The 21,462-nt window shown below is 51.1% G+C and overlaps 6 protein-coding genes across 6 annotated transcripts; 4 read left to right on the top strand and 2 right to left on the bottom strand.

Annotated features, from left to right (window-relative positions):
- Nucleotides 1-215: 215 nt before the first annotated feature.
- NECHADRAFT_88521 (uncharacterized protein) lies at nt 216-907 on the top strand (the record flags this gene model as incomplete). Its single annotated transcript, XM_003044285.1, has 3 exons — nt 216-291; nt 367-609; nt 666-907. 3 exons carry the CDS (start codon nt 216-218, stop codon nt 905-907), a joined length of 561 nt encoding a protein of 186 aa, XP_003044331.1.
- Nucleotides 908-2,103: 1,196 nt separating this feature from the next.
- Nucleotides 2,104-2,658, top strand: NECHADRAFT_88520 (uncharacterized protein; the record flags this gene model as incomplete). Its single annotated transcript, XM_003044284.1, has 1 exon — nt 2,104-2,658. One exon carries the CDS (start codon nt 2,104-2,106, stop codon nt 2,656-2,658), a length of 555 nt encoding a protein of 184 aa, XP_003044330.1.
- Nucleotides 2,659-4,799: 2,141 nt separating this feature from the next.
- Nucleotides 4,800-6,048, top strand: NECHADRAFT_98125 (uncharacterized protein; the record flags this gene model as incomplete). Its single annotated transcript, XM_003044283.1, has 7 exons — nt 4,800-4,848; nt 4,888-5,366; nt 5,402-5,473; nt 5,505-5,625; nt 5,699-5,748; nt 5,792-5,960; nt 6,011-6,048. The coding sequence occupies 7 exons, from the start codon at nt 4,800-4,802 to the stop codon at nt 6,046-6,048; spliced, it is 978 nt and encodes a 325-aa protein (XP_003044329.1).
- A 3,012-nt stretch (nt 6,049-9,060) lies between these two features.
- NECHADRAFT_88518 (uncharacterized protein) lies at nt 9,061-11,760 on the bottom strand (the record flags this gene model as incomplete). The annotated part of the gene is made up of 5 exons (XM_003044240.1): nt 9,061-9,777; nt 9,826-10,741; nt 10,792-11,085; nt 11,135-11,301; nt 11,719-11,760. 5 exons carry the CDS (start codon nt 11,758-11,760, stop codon nt 9,061-9,063), a joined length of 2,136 nt encoding a protein of 711 aa, XP_003044286.1.
- Nucleotides 11,761-15,744: 3,984 nt separating this feature from the next.
- NECHADRAFT_88517 (uncharacterized protein) lies at nt 15,745-16,607 on the top strand (the record flags this gene model as incomplete). Its single annotated transcript, XM_003044282.1, has 2 exons — nt 15,745-15,766; nt 15,979-16,607. 2 exons carry the CDS (start codon nt 15,745-15,747, stop codon nt 16,605-16,607), a joined length of 651 nt encoding a protein of 216 aa, XP_003044328.1.
- A 2,821-nt stretch (nt 16,608-19,428) lies between these two features.
- On the bottom strand, nt 19,429-20,648 carry NECHADRAFT_98124 (uncharacterized protein; the record flags this gene model as incomplete). The annotated part of the gene is made up of 2 exons (XM_003044239.1): nt 19,429-20,350; nt 20,503-20,648. The coding sequence occupies 2 exons, from the start codon at nt 20,646-20,648 to the stop codon at nt 19,429-19,431; spliced, it is 1,068 nt and encodes a 355-aa protein (XP_003044285.1).
- Nucleotides 20,649-21,462: the final 814 nt, after the last annotated feature.

Genomic DNA, 21,462 nt, shown 5'->3' with positions numbered 1-21,462 from the left:
TTGCAGTCAAAGTCGCATTCGCTCTCCGCCACCCCCCCTCAGCATACTTATTCACCTTGCTCCCCAAATGGTGACGGCCTCATAATTTCCTATCCCTTCGACCAAGTCACCAGTACTCGGATCTTTTTGCAGTTCATCTCTGAGCTGTCTGCGGCCTCCATATCTTCCCTTCTCTTTTAGATTTGAGCTTATAATCAGCACCCCATTTTCCAGAAATGGATGCTCCGGGGAGGATCTCATGGAGCCCTTCGTCGTCAAAGAATAACAGGGAGTTTGAGACGGCTATCAAGAGTAAGACATTTGTCTTTTCCCCATGCTTTGCTCAGGAATCGGAGACTAGTTCAGCGCTAATGATGGTTTATTCAGAGATCGCGAAGCTCGCATCGGGGAACCTAGACCAACCTTACCTCGCGTGTACCTACACAGAAGGGAAATTTCGCGCTGATCTGTCAGGTATTGGCAATTCTGATAATTTTGCCAAGGTGGCGGCGAACAACGAGATACAAGGCCTATGTCAGACGATGATCGACGTTTGTCAGAAGGGCCTCGATCACCCACCTGGTGGTTTGCCGATACAAGATATCATGGACTATGAGAGTGACTTGATCGGTAAGAACTTCTCTTTCACGTTTGGCTATTAAAAGTATAGCACTAAGAGCCGCTAGAATGTGCCAAAACCGTATACATGATAGAGGGAAAATGGGCCCTCAATATTAACCGCCTCTCGCCGTTAACCTTTGGTGGTGCTTCTCTGTTGAACGGAGATGAAGTTATTATCAAAGTGGAATCAGGTGACGAGAAAGAATGTCTATTCAAGCTGTTCAAAATGCTTTGTGAAAATGGCCTAGAGCCCCCCACCGAGGGGTTGGAAAAAAAAGAGCTTCGCGCTGACCTAGACCAAAGTTGAGATAGGTCATAGGGCTATCTGGGCTTAGATACACGATTTCAACAAAGAGGCGGACCACAAATATACTACCCTTGAACTGAAGCTCGCGCCGAGTTCCCAATATTGGCTCATGAGTGTGCTGTACGAGATTGTCGCAACAATTGACATAATCTCGCCGTGAAGTCTTACTCGGCATGGACATCTTTTCCTCCTCTTCTGGCACTATTAACAGCGCCGCCGATATGCTGATTCTACGGAGTACCACATCTTCCTTTCCAATCTCTCAAGGCTCACCATCCCTTCCGCTCGTACTAAGATACGCGGGATGGCTTGCTGCACACGATCCTGCACCTGTCTCCATATCTTGACCGCGTCAACGGATCCCTGCAGCCGAGACTGGCTGCATCGCACTGTCTTGCCTTTGGAAAATGGCAGAAGGAATTTCTCAGTCATTGCTTGCGCGGGAAATCGCACCCCGCGGCTGGACGGGCAATACGGAGTAGGGGGGTTGCATGGCTGCGTTGGGCTGGCTGGATCTACCAAGAAACGGGTGTCTCCTGATTCACTCAGGCATATCGAGCACAATGTGAACTGTACATAACTTTACATAACCCCCGTTGTAAAGAGTGATTTCTCATCGCCAACGCACAGCATATCACACTGCATGACGCCTTGATGGGTGAACGTGGACTGCACCGGGGTTAAACCCGCTGCGGGGCCGCTATCCCGATCACTTAGACTACATGGACAGGCTGGAATGGAAGCATCGTCGAAAGAATTGACCGGAGTTCGGATAAAGGCATCTAGGGAAAGTGGAGGCGTATGGAAATAACCGTGCCTCGGCCACCAGGCTATCCTCTACATGACGAGCGCGGTTTCAAAGCGCAGCATCTGCTGATAACAGAACTTGGCGTCAAGCTGACCTCCTGTGGCTTACATTCCAAGTGTTCTCCGCGAGATCAGGCTCGGCAGGTGGGCCGGTCTCCCGGCCCCATTATGTAACGCCCAGGAGTCAAAAAGCGGCAGGCTCCTTGTCTTCCCGCATGTCGACCCAACACGATTTTCCTCCTCGATTCCCACTCTGATCTCTCAGTTCCTGCACTGTCTCCCCGAGCACGTTCGAGTCTCTTCGTCGATATACACTCTCGCCCTCCTTTCCACCGTCGACTCCTGCCCTTCCCGAGCACCCTGCGATAGTATACTACATCAAGCAGACAATGGCAGATTCTGGCTTTGACGGAGTGGAAATACACACCCCAACCCTCACAGCTGTTCACCCCAAAATCAACCCTTCCCCAAGTCCGCCCCCAGACATTCTTCCATCTACACACATCTCTTCAGCGGCCAACAACCGCGAGGATGACGGGAGTCAAAAGACTCGCGGCGATGCAACCCTGATAGGGTCTCTTACGGGTGGTGACCTCGAGATGGTGCGGTCTGCTAGTAAACAGGGTCTGCCCCCAGACCAGGACGACAAGGACGAGCCGCAGGTGAACGATGTGTCGTTACATTGCGGTCCAACTCCGAAAAAACTCAAAAGGCTCTATGATGCCTTCTCTGAAGCCTGTAAAAAAGATGATAGTTACACCCACCGTTCAACCCGACGGAGAACTGGACATCAGTCATGCCATGAGATAGGCGACGGCCATCCCAATGAGGGATTGAACTTTTCGGAAGATTTGCGGCTAGTTATCCACAGAGACACTACGCCTCCCCTAGAAGAGGCCCCTCGAGTTACACAGGCTGCTTATGTCATTCACTTTGATGCATAATAATCGACATGGTTACGGAAAAGTGTTTCTAGTTGATGATTATGATCATTGTCATTGTCACTATTGTGATGTGGTGCGTGGAACACAGTGACGGGATATCACGAATGGGGGACCCCGCACGTAGTGTCAATCAACGAGTTCCACCAGAGGTTTGGCGAGAGCCTGACTTGTGCCAAGACTTTATCGTCGTTGGTATGCATGGGGTTACGGCTCTGCGAAGTGACTTAACACCCACTCTGAAGTGGGCTTGCCACCTTGACGCGAGGTGGAATCCACTCAAAAGAAGCCGAGTTGACGGTCTTGAATGACGCAGGCAGAGGCTCATCAAGGGCCATGAGCGGCGACCACTTGAGACGGAGCCATGTATTGGCGCGGACGGCGTCGAGTGGCTGGCTGATCACCGCGCGCAGCCCACGCAGGGAACCTTCTCGGATATCACCGCCTGTGAGATCAGTTGAGCCAGGTGTGATCTCAGAGGATAGAGTGTGGGCTTGGACCCCACTCGGCCTTGTTTTCTCAGCCCTGTTTGCATTGCTTCTCGGTTGCCGCAATTTTCAGCTGCCACTCACCGGCAAGACAGGAATGGAACTCGCTGATCAAGAAGTTTTGATCGGAGCTTGGAGCTCAAAAGACTCCGAGCCCTTGAGAGCCAGACAGATGTTGGAGCCGCTGTTCAGCGCGAGCGCCCGCCTCAGTAGCCTGGATACACACACACTCCCGGATTGCCCGTTGGAGGCGCAGAGCATAGCCGGTAGTCACTGAAGCCGAGGAGAGGCCCCAGGTTCTATTGTGTCCACCCCGGGTTTAGGTGCACACCCAGGCAAGCCACGTCGACGAGCTGCGCTTGCCCTCCTTCAATCTTTCATCGCGCCTCTTACCAATGTGCCGGGCCAGGGGGCGGGCTGTTAGGACTCAACGCCGATCCTCTCTCAATCTCCAAAGCCGTTGTCTTGAGCCCTCTACTCCGTACTCGCTGGCTTACTTGGCTGTTGTTCTCGGGGCAGCCGTTTACGGTGCCTCATCGGGATCCTGTCCTGTGAGCCAGCCGAGTCCTGTCTGCCGCGTTGCCTCACCTATGCCGCTTCGATCCTCTGTCCCTCCATGACAGAGGATGCAGAGGACGTCGATGTCATGCCACCCACACTGTCAACATGGCTTGGGTTACACATGTCTACGATCTATCATGCCTCTTAGAGCCGTTTCCCATTATCGTCCACTGCACCAGTCTTGACGCCATCTACACTGCATCTCTGGGTGACAGACTAAAACCAACCGCCTCACCTTACCCTGTCTTTGACAGACACACGCCCACACCCCTCCTTCTCTTCTCGCGACCCCCTTCGTTCGAATCACACTCCATGTCATTCTTTTGCCCCTGTCGCCGCCGCCAAACAGTGGACCCGAGCATGTTACAGTGCAGCAGAGACTACGATGCTTCTGAGAGCAAATACGCTATATAGATGCCATGTCTATCCTCTTCCATTTCAGAATTTCGTCATCTCTGCGATTTATTTCTATTCCCGTGGACCCACAGCCGGCTCTCCGACCTTCCAGCAACCCTCATCGTTACTAGCTGCTCTCACTTAAATCCTCGTCGGCGGGACTAGAAGGCCGTCGTTACCCCGACTCGGGACTCGGCGGCTTCGGACGCCTATACTGGCCTAGTGAAGGCCTTTCTGAGCACTCTGGTCCCTCGTCAAGACCCTAGTGCAGTGTCCTGACCCCAGCAGATCGAGGTGGGCTCGAGCTTATCATGCCGAGGGCTCCTACATAGGGCTTTGGCCAGGATACTGCCAGTAGAGCGCAAGACAACGGTTTTAACAACTCATTCCAATCAGCCCTGGGCCCCCAGAGCCCCAGACCAAGCTACTCAGCGGGTCCAACGCCTCGATCTTCGTCATCTTTCTAGACCTCAAGTATCTACCGGGCATAAATGGCACTAGTCTCTAGCCCGGCTACCTTATCATTGGGATTCGACTTAATAACTCCTCGCTACACCCAGGTCCCTGGCTAAGCCAGCTTCCCTGCCCGACCAGTGAATCTATTGGGCTTAGTTGCGAATAATAGGCCAGCGGCACCCTATTTGTAAACTCATTTGTGCTCTTTCACTTCGACTACTCCCTCGCCTAGCTACCGATTCCATGCCTCACCACCCCCCCGACCATCGATCATCGCGACTACTCCAATTAAGTGGACTTTATCCCAACGACCCCGCGGTGACCCCTCCAGCATCGCCCAACCAGAGATATTCGCTCAACGATCCCTCCCAGCCGCGCCGTTCTCTTGCCGGAGCCTCCAGCGACAGATACCGGCCTGCGTCCCTCGCTTCCTCGTCTCCTTCAGCAGCAGTGCGAGGGATAGGAGGCTCGGGCAACTACAGCAGCTACTATCCCGAACCCAGCGCATCCTTCTCGACGGCAAACATGCCTAGGGCGGCCATGGCTTACAGGTCCGAGTACGGCCAGGACTCACGCCAGCAGCCTCAGAGCTTTGGCGGCTACAACACAGCCGCCACCATGATATACAACGTCGCCCAGCCTAGGGCGCAAAACCCCGTCTACGATGCGCAGCAATTTAGATCACGGCAACCTACAGCTATGCAGATAATAACGCCGGATGTCGCTTCGACATACTTCGGATCTAAGACGGGAAGCACAGGCGGACCGGGCCTACAGCAATCGGCGCAGAGCTCAAGCGGATCAGCAAACGTATACCAGCAGAGCAATGCCATGAATAATGCGAGCAAGGTATCGAGCGTGGGCGCAATGCCCCAGGCGACCGCGAGCGCCGATGTTTCCATAGCAGAAGATCACGAGTACCCAGATAGCGCACTAGAGGAGGAATAGGTCAACTACCAGAGACAATTAGGCACCATATTCCGAGAGATCATAAATGGATCCCTAGAAAGCGCATCCGAGACACTACTGAGCGTCACCAGCTGGCTATTATCTCAGGTGGCAGACCTTAGTATATGTTATCGCAAACCCCAAGAGCATAGGTGGGAGCAGAGCATCAGAGCAGGACGACATAGCTAACCAAGACTGCAGGCCTCAATATAGACAATACAAACCTCCACGCCGATCAAATAAAGTTATAGGACGATTTCAATCACGCCTAGTTAGGCCTAGGCCAGCGCCAGATAGAGTTGATGACTTCATCCCAGCCATCGAGATCGCAGAGCCTCATGTCAAAGGCCATGATTAAGAAGATAGGTAACGAATTAATACGTTTATGCGACGGGATCGAGCACCACGGACTCGTCGACTACCAATACGGGGTGTGGGAGGAACAGACAACTACCAGTATGCCCAAGACTTTCCTGACCAAGACTCGACCTCGTGATAGCTAATAGAAGCGCATAGTTCTCGAAGACTATCTGGACCTCTATGAAGCCTCAGAAGAAGCCAGCGGGAGCGGCGGAGCTCAATAAAGATTCAAGCCGTCGGTCTAGCACAGGCTATGACTTGCGGCACCCTCTTGACATGATACGGGCAGTGTTTTGTCACTCGATACGACAAAGAGATGTGACCCTTGTAATCAGGGCGCGGGGGGCTGTATTGCGCCACGGCACTTCGGACCAACCGCCTCGATATTGACGCCTGTTTCCCCCTTTGGTCACTGACACTTTGGACGCGCAACTACGCATCCATCCCACCCACTTGCTTGCGCTTTGGCGGCTGGACCGGATGGCGAGGTGAAGGGATGGAGTTTGAGAAGGGGACCCGCCCTCCTCCTTCGGTATTGTTGCTTTTCTCTTGAGTTTTTTTTTCTCGGTTGGGTTTGCTTTTTCCCTTTGAATTTTTTGTCCCTCGTACAATGGGTTTTTTTTACGTCCTGGGGCTCCGTTTCATCGCGGACCTCAAGTTACGGAGCTACCCCTGACCATTGGGTTTGCCGTATTTGACAGGGGCAACCGTCGTCTCGATCACCGCCGACTCACAGAAATGCTATCGTCAACTCCGTCGCCACTGAAATACTGGGCCCTCATTTGAGCATTTGCCCGTAAAACCTTCTAAGAAATGATAGATAACCCTTTTCGGTTTCCGCAAGTGGCAGGGCGGCATTCTTCTCACCGAGGCTAGACATGGCAATCTCTAGGATTACGTAGATGATGATCGAGTTGTACCTCCTCCCCAGCGTCAGGCTTTATGTCGCCAACTCCAGTCTCAAGAGCAGCATGCCAATGAATTTCTGCAACCCTGTGTAGCCGTAAGGTTTGATTTAGTTCGGCATCTCTGAGGACTCTGTCTTTCCAAGGGTCAAGTCCCCGGCAAGTGGATGAGATGAGACCACGAGGATCATCCGTGCCGAGAAGCTGCGCAGGTGTGATTCTGACTGCTATGATTACCTACCTCCGGTTTGTTTATTACTATTGTAAGCCAGGCTGCAGCCCCGGTCGAAAGGACCGTGACGAGCGAGGGCTGTGGCTACGGAGGAGCTGATGGAATGCATGAGTTTTGGGCGCTGCCAAGCGCAAGTAGGGCGAAGGGAAGAGAAATTAGCAAACTGGCCATCTCATTACAAGCTAGTCATGTATCCACCACCTGACCACTGCCTTTGTTGTTTAGTTGTTCCCATGTCGTCCCTGATAACGTGCTCCCTCGTCGGACCTATCTAATATAAATTCAGTCCTCTCGTCCTCTCAGTTTCCCACAAATCACTCCCAATATCGCCCCAAACCCCCCTCCATACCCCCAAAACAGCCTCAACCCATCCCTCAACACCCTGACGATTGGCCATGTGTGCAACCTTCCGGTACGTGACTTACTGCGACGTCTGCGGAGACAGCGTTCCCGACGAAAACATCCCCGACGAAGTGAAGGATTCGAGAGAGAAAAGACGCCGCTGCTCAGAGGCACAACAAGAACAGGCTGACATGGCCGACGTGCACGAAATCTACTGTGATCATTTGAAAGAAATTACAAGATCCTCCACCTTCTCATGCGAAAACTGCATTGGCCATTCTGAGGTGAGTTCGAAGAGGAGATTGTTACTGCTCAAAGGTTGCTGACTATGGTGCCACAAAGCCAGACCGATCCTAGAGGTTCTACCTAATTGTCATGGCGGTAGCAAAGTAGGAATGGGTTGACGATGACTGAATCTTGAGAAGAAGGGTCAAACTATGGGTCATTCTTTATTGCACGCCGTTTGGCCAAGTCGAAAGGAGTAATGAGGATTTCAAGCCTATAATACTACGCCTATCTTTTTATCGAAACAAAAAAAAAAAAAAAACACCTGCCAAGACAACCCCATTATCTAGCGCATGCCCTTCATTGCACGATAACGATGGTCTGTCGTTCCGGTGTAGAACGCACATACTCCACCATTAACACGACGGTTCTAGAGCGATAATGAAAAGACTTCTGGGAGGGGGTAGGAACCAAGTCGAGCCGATCATTTACAGTCGCGGAAGACAGCACGCTAGAGAAGTCACTTAGGCTTCGATTCCGGGCTCCGGACACGAGTTTCGGCGAGACCCTTTCTCGGCGATTAGCCTCCCCCTCTCCAGCCGTGCTCGGACAACTCCCCATGGCACTTGACGTATCTGTTGGCCGCGGTGCCCCTGAAGTCAGATGTGGGCATTCTTGCCTGAAGGGGATGGCAAAGATGACCAATGGTGAATTCGCAGACACAAGAGAGCTGACTCGGCTAGGCTAATGCAGTTTAGGCTCGCTTCACCGCAGTTGATGACTTTTGGATGACGGCCCATGGATCGATACGACCACTTATTTGCGCGGATAGAGGTGCGCTTCGGCGGTCGAAGGATGGGGTGGGCAGGGGCGTCGATTGTCGGGTATCCGTAAGCTGAATTTTACTTTCCATTTTTCAAGAGGCCCTGTTATCGACTGAGTAATGTTAGGGTTTCTTGTCTGGCGGAAAAATGTTCCCACCGCGTGCTGCAAGTTCTCGGATTGATATCCTGGATCTCAATGCAAAACAACGTCCATGACGAGTCCCCTGGCCCGTCAACACCACAAGGGTTTGGCGCAACGAGAACGCGTCGTCTGCAATTCGTGTTGTATTGAGAAGATGCTGATTGCTTGATTCCTCCTAAAAGTGCAGTAGGGAAACCACTGTTTATGTACAAGCACGATCTCTTGTAGAATGTTCCTCCTTCTTCCACACCTTACCACCGCCTTGGTCGCCTCACACTTGTGATCTCCAACATCATGCACTGGGCTGCCGTCGGCACGAGCTCGTGTCAACCTAGCACCGAAACATAAATGCAGATATCGAACAAAAGATCAGTGTAGATTGAGGATTAAAAATGAGCGTATGTTTTCCTATCTAAAGGAGCGACGAGAGTCGGTCTCTTTATACCCGTGTTCAGTCTGCCGATTCATAGACAGCAGGCTGTTGCCTGACGCTAGTTGTGGTCGTTCACTCTCATCGTGAACAAGTTCACGATGATCGTGATCCTTGCCCCCAACAGTAGGCGAAGGTCTCCGGAGCTTGACAGGAGCTTCGAGCTGAGGTAGCTGCTGGCCGGGGGGGGGGGCGGATGGGTTGTTGTGGTTGGGTGGCAACAGGTGAATGAAGTGTCGTTGGGGAATTACGCCGGTGCATTCTTTCCGGGTTCGAGATATGTGTACGCTGAGACGGTTCGTTGCCTTTCGCGGTTGACTCCATCGAGGAAGTTGGTTGTGGTTGAGGCCCATCGTTCGCTCCATGGCCCTGATCCTGGTCGATATGCTCCATCTCGAGAGTCGCTGCCGGTTCGGATATATCTTGTTGCTCTCGAGTATTGCGTATTCTGACTCCCATTTCTTCAAACTCTTGCCTGTAGGCCCTGTGAAATGCCCTACCGCTGACGGGGGCAGGGGAAAGTGACCGCCTGTCTTCCTCACCAGCGAGAGTCGTGTCGGATCCAGTTTCTTCATCGTCGAAGAGTACAGTTGGAGAGTCGTTTAGTAGGTGGTCTGAGGGCTCATCCGATACATGAATGGCCGCACTGTCTCTGCCTAGCCACGATGCCCGAGGTCCAGAAGATTGGATTCCATCGGAGGAAACAAGTGTCGGACCACCCACTGGATCTGACGTGACCCTCGGTGGCGAAGGGGGGGCACTGAGCAACTTGATAGCATTGCGGGGCCTGAATTTGCGTCGAGATTCGGTAGGCTAAATCGATTGACCTGAGCTGTCGGGCTTGGCCGCTCTGGGCCCTACCTCTCCCTCTGTAGATTGCGCGACTGCTGAGAGTGCTGTCACTGGGTGACCTGAGTGCTGTACCGTGGCCGCGACCTCCTTAGAATAGTCGAGTTCGGATGCCAACCTGACTGTGCCATCTCCAGCTGTCAACAGGTCGCAGTGACGAGGGAGCTCGTTTGTCGAATATGGTGAAGCCGTTGGACTTGCTTGCAGAGGAGAGCGAGCCTGAGAAGGTTCATACGTATGACCTGAGTCGTCGGCCAGAGGTTGTATGCTATGATCGGAAGTGATTGTTGCGGGTGAGTTGAGGATGACGGAAAACCAGCCGTGGGTAGTGTTCTCGGCAACTTGCTGGGGTTGGTGATCTGGTTGAACCCCTGATTGTGCCTCTGATAGCATCTGGCTTTCTGGTTCGTTTCTAGCATCCTGATTCTGACCGCTGTCTTCCACCTCGGGAGTCGCTGTTGTTTCGGATGCGTTCCGCTCTCGGGTTCTAAGCCTTTTGCGTGTTTGCTCACGTCGCCGCAGTTGGTGTCTCCTCTTAAGGCCTGTCTGCTGATGGGCACCGCGAACTAGATGTTCATTATGAAGCATGGGGGGCGAATTGTGGCCGTCGTTGTCGCCGTACTCGGCCGGGTCGGCATCAAGACTGACGGGTTGTTGAGGTTGGAAGGCCATAGCAGAGCTGTAAGGGGCGCCATTTGATATGTAGATGGTTGAGTCTTCTCGTAAATTATTTGCTGGTATTGCTCCACCCTGATTGATGTCCTCTCCCATCTCGAGAGTCGATGCGGGCGTCAATAACCCACGGATTGAAGTGGCTGCTGACAGACTGAGATGATGCAAACTGCATGACTTGACGTGCCTGAGAAAACCATAGCTGATTGGAACCTTGCAGTATGGGCACCTGCAGTGCACGTCTTTCGTGTGCTTCCTTCAAATCGTAAGTCAGTACGATGCTCGACAATCGCCCGAGTAACTCACAATAGCTTCTCCGGATCCTCGAAGGCAGCCCTGCATCCACCCGTATGGCATCCATAGATCTTTTCTCCGCCTTCAAGAAAACGAGGCCAAGCTTTTGGATCATCTGGTTTAAGACCTGAATGCCCCCATAGGTGACGTCGCAGATTGGCTGGAGCCTTCAATACCTTGAGGCAGCCGGCGTAACGGCAGACGTACTCGACAGTTGGGAGATTAGCACCGCCGAGAGCCACTGTGGATTCCTGAGTTGATTTCGGTTGCTGCACTCTGGTTCTCTGCCTAACCCCAGCGTGTTTCCTTCGAAGTGTTAGTGTGATGCTCAACCATCATCGCTCAAATAACGTACAGTAGCTCAGCCTGGTTGTTAAAAGTAGCCTTATTGCCTTCAATGGAGCACCCGAACATGCGCTTGCCTTTGAGATCACTAGGCGTGCAATCTGATAGTCGGCACCCCTTCGCTTTGCGATGTTCTTTGAATAGTTCGTGGTTTTTGAAGTGTAAACCACAAGTGCACTGAAACGGGTTCCTAATATTAGAATGCCCAAATACATGGATCTTTAGTTCATCGTGGTCTCTGCATTCCTTCCAGCAGCTACCACAAAAGAAAATACTCTTAGGCGGTTTACAATAATGTCTGTTTGCAGACGTTTTGCGGCCGAATTCCATAGAGCATAGGGCACAAAGAAAGGGTTTTAGTAATAGTGTAGGACATTCATGAGCCCTCCAGTAAGTTAGTATAGTACTTTGCTATACTTAAATTACCTACCTAATCACAGACTTAGTGACAAAACGCAGCGTACGAGCAGTACACTTGTAGGCATACAGGGCATTGCCATGATGTTTTGCCACATGGGCCTCTAGATCATTGAGCCAAGAGTATTCTTTGTTTGGGCATATACCACAGGAAAACCGGCCTGGTACTTTTCTTACGGTAATTTTGGCTGCTGGATTCGGAGTTCGGTCGAGTGTCATGATGACAACAGGACTCAGGTTGTTGAGAGCGCTTGAGTCCCACCATCTGTCTCTGGGGACACTTGCGTTTTCATAGGACCGCCGGATGTAATGATCTGCAGGCTCTTCAGCTGGTGGAGCATGCGTCAACTTTCTTTTTAGCGCGGAACACGGATATTAGCCGTCATGTCACCCCACTGCACACGGACCGAGGCACAGGGAGACGGTGTTGAGGCTCCACTAACTTAGCGTGCGAGGGGAGAGGTCTAGCACGCTAACGCCTCTGTGGCTGACCTGCTTGATCCCCTGCTTTTGCGTTTCGAGCAGGAACACTGCTGCAGGGGTACAGTCACCAAGGATTAGGGAGAGGTGAGACATGGGAGACATGGAACACCCTCCGCTTGCGTATCACATATCATTTTACGAAAGTTTGGGTGTGAATATCTATCTGCGTTGGTGGGTACCCCTGTCAAGGTCCGGTGGTCCTATAAAAATGCAAAGAGGCCCCCTGTGCTAGTGGTTCGCCTGGTGAGCCTCAAGTTGCCTTGTTCGCCTTCTTCTTGCCCGACTCCGCTTTTTTGCTCCTATCGCCGTGTTCGGAAACACTCGGACGAGCATCGCGACTGCGCTTACACGAACTGTCTATTCTTGCGCTATTGGTGTCAAGCCAAAGACTGATGCCGCTGCTATGCCTCGAACAGACACGAGGACTTCCTTTTCTCATCCCACCACGACTAGCCTATTGATGAGCAGAGTGTTCGTACGAAGTCACCTAGCCTGGTCAAAGATTCAGAAGTGTAGCAAGATCTTGCCAAGCTCACCTCGACAACAAATGATCCCTCTCCATTACCATCAACATATACTGTAACTGCAACTCTGCCTACCACCGGCTCGCCTGATGATTATGCGATTGAGGACGATAGTGAGAGCCTGGAGGAGTTCAAGGACAATGGTGACACCCATGAGCCAAAGTTGGAGGCTTTCCCACGCATTAAGCCGACGTGGGCTATATCAATTTCCCCTATCGGCAAGCTTATCGGAAATAATACCCCCATGATACTGGGAGTGGCGACGGCGCGGAGAAAACTCGAACAGGCCAAACCTCGGGAAACACCACTGAACAGGGCCCTGGAATATTTCTATCACAAGTTGGGGCCGCCGCACGCGAAGCCAAAGAGGACGACCGAAGGCTTGATGCTCAAATATTACATTATAAGTCGATAACTCAACCTTCGGAGCAGCGTTATTGCCCGGATCAAGGGCATGAAACATTTGCTCCAGACATGATCGAGTCCATGGCTATGACGGCAACGGTTGGTGATGGTACAAGCGTCCTTGTCTATCATCGGAGAATGACGAAGCATCATCATGACGATGATTGGGTTTACAAGAAAGCTAGTTTGATTTATTAATACAACTATTATTCGTGCGCCTGCTGTGCGCTTCTCTTCAGTAGTTCCACTTGGCATTTCCGCCTAATCCTGTTCTCAACTAGAAGAAGAGAAATCTGTCGACTAGCTCCATCAGAACACGGAATTCTAAACATTGTTACATGGCTCACTGTCTATTATATGTGACGACATGATGTCCACTGGCGTTTCATAGTGGTCAATACTTAGTGCATTATTCCAGACACCTATCCTTCTAAGTCACTCCTTCACGCTAGTATACGAGCAACTGTCTGGGGTTGGTATCGTCTCGGGACTTTCCCCGACTACGTTTGGGGTTCAGTATTGACCGGCCATGCTGGTGGATTGCTGCATCTTTGCTTGGGTTCCATCACCTTCTCCTCGACCTCCTCCCCGTCAGGTGCGGCATGGCTACTTCCCTGCGCCTCGGTTGCGGGCCTTCGTCTTCTATGCTGGCCAGTAATGGTGGGAAGAACACGCCGAGGAGCTCTTCTGCTTGTCTGGCCTTATCCTGCGTCGTGGTCCCGGCTACTCTTCTCGGCGGAGGCACTTCATCGCCGTTTGTTTCGTCTCCCGGTCTTAGGTACTCGGCAGCTTGCCAGATGTTGGACCCGTCGGTGAGGAAGTCTTCCAAACGGCCCTTCCTTTGCCTTGTGATGGCTGTGTACAGGTCCAATGATTGTTGACTGTCTCCCGATTTACTAAGCTCATGGTAGCATTTTGGTACGCAACCAATACCAAATCAATATCACCCTGCATTGTTTCAAACAAAACAATGGACTGGCCAATTTTAGTTTGTTTTGCATTGTCCGAATTAGAGTCTAACTCGGATAGATAGTAAATAGTAACGCCAATACAAGCTTCACATCGACGCGCCTTGATAAATACCAGTGCTCGCGCCGCTCACATCAGATTTCAACATGCATAAACCACACCATGAAACCCGTTTAGTGAAAGTTACTGATGTCCAAGTCACTGGACGTGGAGTAAAGATCATTCATATTGACGGTGAACCCCTTAGCTATCCAATATATAGCTTATTTGATATTAGTCGCGTGTACTATAAAGGGCTGCAGACTACTGAGTTGAAGCCTCTATTGGACTACGCCGGGAGATTTTCTAGAGGGACTATTGCCGATGGCAAAGTAAAACTCCCTCCTGGCCTATGTTTCTATATGCAAACGCGGAAGAAAGGACATGTCTGCCTGCTTCGGATCTAGGTGTGTATCTTATATAGAGTTACCATACCTATCACAAATAATTGTGTTGATAACAGTATTTCTCTTGCTGGGTTGCCTTGATCTGCCTTTGGGTATGACATGAGGTTAACGAACTTGAAATCGTTCTTTTGAAGCTTGCGTACCATTGGTATCGTGTCTAGGTCCCCTCAACTGACGGCGGAGATTGCAAAAGGCAGTTGGGAAGTATCTCACGTAACTTGACCGGAAGCCGATCTCGAGCGCATGTGGTAGTGTTTAGAAACCGGTGATGTGACTATTCTGTTCGGCTTATGGTGAGCATGATGAGTGACAATGTATCCATGTGTCGAGGAGCTGTCGCCTGATAGAGTGATAGTCATGGGCAGACCGACATGATATCAATTTAACGATGGGAGAGATACCCAGAAGGGAAAGTGCGACGGGGAAGTGAGAAAAGACGTTGGCAGAGCCGAGCAGTTTGTGCTTGATCGTGGCACTTACCTGAGCAACTCGAAACGCATTCTTTGTTACGATTGAGGCCCGGCCCTCGATGGGATAACTGAGCCTGAAGACCCTTGAAGCAGGGCGTGAGGAGAATGTAAAATCCAGCCAGTGAATCGCCTGTGGTTGTTATCACAGATAATGACGAGGAATTGGACGAGCTGCAAGAGAGCTCGAACAGGTAAACCTCGGAGCCAATCACACTCCCGGGCCATCTTTTTTTTTTTCAACCGCACGCTCCTGTGAGAGGTCGAGTCCGTTTCACGAGGACACTGGAGATCTGGGTTGGTAGGTGGTGGTGCTAGCTAGGGCGCATATGATTACCCGCCTGCCTCTTGAACCTGGAGAAGTAAGAAAAAGGCTTGTAAACGTCGTGGTTACCAGTTGTTTATAAAAGAACCACCATGAAACTGGCCCTCAGAAGCTGAAGTTATCATGGCCAAGGCCAAGTCCCCTATCGACTGAATCATGATTGTCTAGTCATGGTTGATCATAGCGAGCTGAGCGGCATCTGCCGCTTGGCTACTGAAAGGAAGGGACGATGTGCTCCCTACCCAGGAGCAGCATTTATCTCCCTTGTAGTCACGGTCATGATTCTGCTGTTCCGACTGTTGCGCTTTTTCACTCAACTGTTCTCATGGCTCACGCTGGCGTCCTGCCACTGTCGCGTTCGGCCGTGGCCAGGATCACGAACAAGACAACACGCCAAACCACGTGCAGAGCTGCATATCGGCCAAGCTTAGAAATTGCCAATTGCCCCGGTCGAATCAGTTCCTCCTCTGCGAAAGTCTTGGCTTGGGCTTGGTACTATTACCATCCTTGACGCTAGCTGCTTGTCTGACCTGATGCCTTCCCGACTGAATCGGTTTAATCTCAGGTTGATAGCTGGCCGCACCATGTCGCCCAGGAATTGCGGAGGTGTGCGCCAGCTACGGCCTGAGACTTATGAAATCATCCGAATCAGAACACCAATCAATATACCAGACGAGCCTACAAATCTAAGATAAGGCAACGAGGCAACCGCATAACACCCACTCCGCATAGACTATGGGCTACCGAACCTAGAGGAGGCGCGCATCAGAACTAAAGATCTTCCAAGAGTAACGTGCCCATCCATATCCTCCAGCCAGTCCTACTCCACCCTACCCTCATAACTCTGCGTCTATACGGAGTCTCCTTATTTAAGCACTCAATCGAGAATTTCAAGTTCCCCCACGAACCATGCAACCTGGAATATCTCGTTCTCAAGGAATGTCTATTTGACCATTCTAGTCTGAAGATCATTCTGACCCGCTGCAAGAAGCTGAAGCGGTTATCGATGGAATCGGCCGGCGAAAGAAGATATAACTTTCGGGACGATGGAAGTTGGAATCTCAACCTGTGTGAATTCGGCAATGTCCTGAAGAAGCTGGGCCGGAGCCTGGAATTTTGTAACCTTTATTGCGACCATCCCAACGAGCCCCATACCCCTATGGGGTATATTGGCACGACGCCTCGTGATCTCAACGGTCTCTCACATCTCAAAATTCGCCTGACCTATTTTGTGGAGACTGAGAAGGAGCAAATCGCGCCCTTAGCCGGAGCGCTTCCCCCTACGATCCAGACGCTGCGCCTTTACGGGGACGGCAATGGCTACGAGCATAGCAACTACAAGAGATTCTGCGATAAGACCCGCCGGGCTGTGTTTACGTTATTGATGGCGGTGGATCAGGTTCCAAATCTACGGTGGGTCAATATTGACCGAGATCGGGGAGAGTAAAAGGATAAAAAGCTTGAGTGGGAAGAATGCGTCGAGGGTTGGCGTGGCAAGGCAACACAGGAGTACTTCTACTTCGAGCGTCAGCCTGATGTAATGAACCAATTAAGTTAGTAAGTCTACATTCCCGAGCAGGGCCGATGAATTTACTTTAATACAAACCTAAACTAAATTGAGTCTACTTCCTAATCTGTTTGTCCTTCCCTTTAAGTTCAGCAGCCAATAGAGCATCTTGCAAATAGCGATATTACTCCTTCGTAGCTTTCACTTCGTATACCAGACATCTGGCCTGAGCCGTCCCTTCGATTCCAACACTATCTTGACCTAAAAGGGCGTAAGCATGGGTATTTTGCTAACAAACGATAATAACTTACAGGCCTCCCAAATCTGCTCAAAGACAGATACACACGATGGACCTTCTGGCCCAAGTGGCAGCCGCTTTTCCTGGTCGTCACCCTCACAGCCCGGGCGCCACGAAATAGCAAAGTCAAATTTAACTCCCCAGCCGTCGGATATTCCAGCACTGATGCTGCCGACTGGAGCTCCTAGCTTCCCTTCTCCCATGAATGCTCCACACCAGGTCTGTGCAGCTTTCCTTACGCGTGACCCGTATTCCTTGGCGTGGCCCGGCAACTCCTTTGGACTTAGGCAGGTCTTGTTTGATAGAGTTGACTGAGTTGCTTTAGCTGTTGTCACTTTCGTTGCTTTACTCGTTGTCACTTTCGTTGCTTTGGAGGTTGTTGCTCTCGTTGCTTCAGCTTTATCTGACTGGGATGTGATTAAAGTAGTCAGCCGTTGAGAAGCAGATGGAGGAGAGGGACTCCCGGACGATATCGTTTGTGATGCTCTTGTATCTGTGGAACTAGACGCTGATATCTGAGTAGGGTCTATGGTTCTTATCGTTTTGGGCGTAACTGTCGACAGTGCTTTACTATTTAATAAATTTCCAGTTTTGCATGTACTCTCAGATAAATAAAGTAAAGGAGGACAATCGCTATTCCAAAGAGCTGAGTATTTTGGCTTTTTAAATGGAATCCTATAAAACGTGTTTGGGTAAATCTCATCGATATCTACCCCGGGATTCCATGATTGAATTTCTTCCCGACTAACGCCTAACTCATTAAATATTAGTCCGAAAGTTTGGTCCGCTTTGGGAACCCAAAGGCCGTATTCGAAAGAGCAGGCTTGGGTAAATGATGCAAGGGCTAAGATATGAAGCTTTCTCATACTGCGTCGGCATAGAAAATTATCATAGATATTTTAAAGCGCAGTAAGTAGATAGATGAATATATATAGCTAAGAGATAATAAATGTCCGAGAATGACTGTTATTAAGTGGCTGATTCTAGCTCTTATTAAGTCTGTCATGAGATCTGCATTCTATATAGCTAAAACTAGGAAAGTTTCTAACAGCAACCCTTTGTCAAAGGCTAGCGAAGCTAATTTCGATGCCTGAGATTCACATCTAGCTTGCAACAGCCTTCAACGGCACTTTGCAACGGTCTGGAACAGCAGCTTGCAGCAGCCTTCGGTATTCTGACTCAGTTATCCCATCAAGGGCCGGGCTTCAACTATAGCAAAGGACACATTATCAACACATCATAACATCATATCCCAATGCTTACACATTGGCCTCTTTTTGAGTCTCTCTGCTGCCTTAGCAGAAGACTCATACCTAGCTGTATCATGGGAGGTTATTTCACCTCTCAGGAGGCATTGACTTCTCTAACCTTCTTGAGAGAAACGAGATGGGAACCATCCTTTTCCGCCTTCTGAGCGGATATCGAAGGGATTGGGCTTACAGACGGAAAGGTTTGGGTTGTGTCTGGGGAGAAGTACGGCGAAGAACACGGCAACGAATTGCCAAAATTTGATTGGCAAAACAACATTTAAACCCAATAGTGGCAGAGGCTTCATGTTGTTAGCTGGGATGGCCTGGTGGCGAATAGGCAGCAGCTTTGGGGGGCGAATAGGGGCCAGGACATGGGTTTTCAGAATATCTCAATCGCTTAGCTAGCAAAGCGTAATAAGAATTCAGTAGGGCACCAATCTAACCACAAAAGGGCAATCTCCCAGGCACGCAAGCAGGTATCACTTTAAAAATCCATATTCTGACTAGCAGTTCTATATTACGCTCCCACCCACGTTGCAAACCGCTCTCGCCACGGCCTGTCTCCTCAGAGTAATAAGGACGAATGGGTCTGTTTTTGGCAAACTAAGTTCTCTACTAAGCGCTATAGAGAGTGCTTGAGATGTCGAGATGTTGAACCTCAGTGTCGAGAGGAACTGGCTTGCCGGGCTACCGATGCCCATCCCCAGCAGCAAAATCAACACCGCTCCATGGTGATCGACCTCACTTCACCACCGCCAAGCCCCAAACTTATTCAGACTAAGAGACGCGAGGATAAGCGATAACGACCACAAGCCAGGTTAGTCAGTTGCAAGATCAACGCCTCACGTACGGAAACCCCAGTGACATCACAACTTCCCTCAAAGCAGTCACGGAATAGATCAGCCAGGATTTATAAAAGCTTTTGGCAGATCAACGACGCTATCCCAAATCCAAGCGTTGATTTACAATGAAGATCATTCCGGGTCAACGGGGATCGAGGCCATGCTCCCGGGCGGGGGTACATGGCAACCTAGATGGCAGTGGCTAAATGCCAAAAAGAAAAAAGAAGATGAGAGTAAATGAGAGATCGATCATTCCGTTGTGCAGCATGCAGTGGGTTCGAACAAACGTCGGAAGGATTGTGTAGGTTGGCTGTGTCGATGCCGCCAGGGTTGGCAGCCAGGTCAATAAGGCCGAGTCGTCACGAGTTCCATTATTGGTTCATGCCGTGTTGGTTCACGAAGCCGTTGTAGTGTTGTTGTTGCGCGTGGCCTGAGGCGTGGTAGTGAGGGGTTGGTGTTACCGGGCACCAAGGGGGCAGACCGTAGCAGTCCTTGGCCATGTTGTGGCTGTTGCCCCTTAATGAGAAGCAGTCAGGGGTGATAGGGGGAGTCGGGTATCCGTCAAACCCCATCATGGCGCTGTGGCCTTCTTGAGATGTGCTGTAAATGTTGTTGGTGTGCGGTGTGATGGGATTCGCAGCTCGACGCGCGAGGTCGGCCTGCTCAGCCATGAACTTGACGAGCTTCTGAGATACTTGAGAGTAGTTGGGGGTCGAGTACTTGCGGGCGAGGGTGGCCGAGGGCTGGTGGAGGTGGTGCGACAGTGTCAGGAGGGTCATGTTCTCTGTGTGATCCCACTTTCCATCGTTGACATAGGGTCGGGCGAGGATGACACGTGCGAGGACGAGAGAAGATCGAGCCATCGTCGAGGGCTTGGTAGAGACAAAGTCGCGGTAGTACATGGCAATCTCGCAGAGATAGGCAGCCATGTGCTTAACCTCCTGGTCGTCTCCCTCCTCCGTCACCATGAGCTGAGAAAACAGGTCGACAGTGGGGTGTCCTATGGTCCAGTCCAGGGCGTTCAGAGCATGCATCTCCATCTGAGTAAACATTCCAGCCTCGTAGAATCCGCAGCACATGTTGTTAAGCTCGTGAATCTGAGGCACTCTATCCTTCTTGTCCCCATACTTGGCAGCGATGAGGAGGGCGGCACATCCGACAAGTTGGTAATGTTGCTTGTACACCACTCGCTTGGAGCAGTATCGGTCGAGGAGGTTGACGGTGAGGAACAGAGTCTCGGGGAGGAGGGCGAAAGCGGCGTGGGCCTCGATGAGGAAGTCGATGAGGTAGGGCCTCATGAACCACTGAATCTCGTGCTGCATGTCAATGAAGGAAGCATCGGGGAGAGTCTCTTCCTGTGAGAGGTCAGCAAAAGATGCCTAGCAGTGCGCAATGTTCAGCATGCCTCCATCCGTCGCAAGTGCCGCATGATATCCTCGAGGTACTCATCGGCCGCTAACCGGGAGAGCTCGCCGGCAATCATATCGTGGCGCTGGCGGGCGAGCATCTTGATAGTCTCCTGAGTAGAGATTCTCTGGTGATGATCATCGGACTCGACAAAGAAGGAGCCGTCGTCGTGAGAGTAAGCCATATTGGGTGGTTGAAGTTATCAAATGACTAGAGTTAAAGGCTTGATGAAATGAGAGACGGGTCGGTTCGCCAGGAATCTCGTTGATGTGAAGGAGCGTTTGGTAAAGTGTGCAAGAGAGTGATGCACACCAAATTAGGTTATTAAAATATTAAAGAGTGTGATGGAAGAAAGCGACGTAGCTGGTAATGAGACCAGAAGCATGTAGAGGCAAGGAAAGGGATTAGAAAAGGGGTCGTTGAAAGACTAGTCGACTGAAGGGCTCTAGAAACGGGATATGCGTCAGTACGAGGTTCCATGCTAGCGTGCGGCATCTCGATTCTGCCAAGACAGTGCTAAATGGCCCGATGAATAGAATCATGGGCTGTTGGAAGCGGGCATCCTTTGGGTGATGGGGGACGGGCTTGCAGGAGGGACTGGGGCGATTGGCAAGAGTGCCGTATCGAGGGGAGAGGGAGGCTTACCGCCACAGCTCGGGGAGGTGGACAGCTCAGTCGGGAGATGAGACAGTCCCTGAGATTGTGTGGGAACAACGAGTTAACGTCTCCCACGGGGCAAAGCTCAAGGAAGCTGGTGAAGCGTGGAGGTTGTGGAGAGGACGGCGGTATGCGGAAGAAGGATCCTCGGCATGCAGCTGGAAGGGGAGATTAGAATTACAATCTAACCTCAGGGTCTTGACTCTAAGACATACTTTCCTCACCCTCTTGACGCTTCGAAATCGATGTCGGTTACCGGGTCAGGGCTGACAGGGCAGCCGAGTAGTTCAAGTGGTGGGATAGTGAGTTTGAACCTCGAGGCTATCAAGATTCAAGAATTT

The sequence above is a fragment of the Fusarium vanettenii genome (genome assembly GCF_000151355.1).
Source record: "Fusarium vanettenii 77-13-4 chromosome 14 genomic scaffold NECHAsca_23_chr14_3_0, whole genome shotgun sequence".
Lineage (NCBI taxonomy): Eukaryota > Fungi > Ascomycota > Sordariomycetes > Hypocreales > Nectriaceae > Fusarium > Fusarium vanettenii.
Note: the sequence above shows the minus strand (reverse complement) of the source record. Positions and strands in the feature narration are given on the sequence as shown.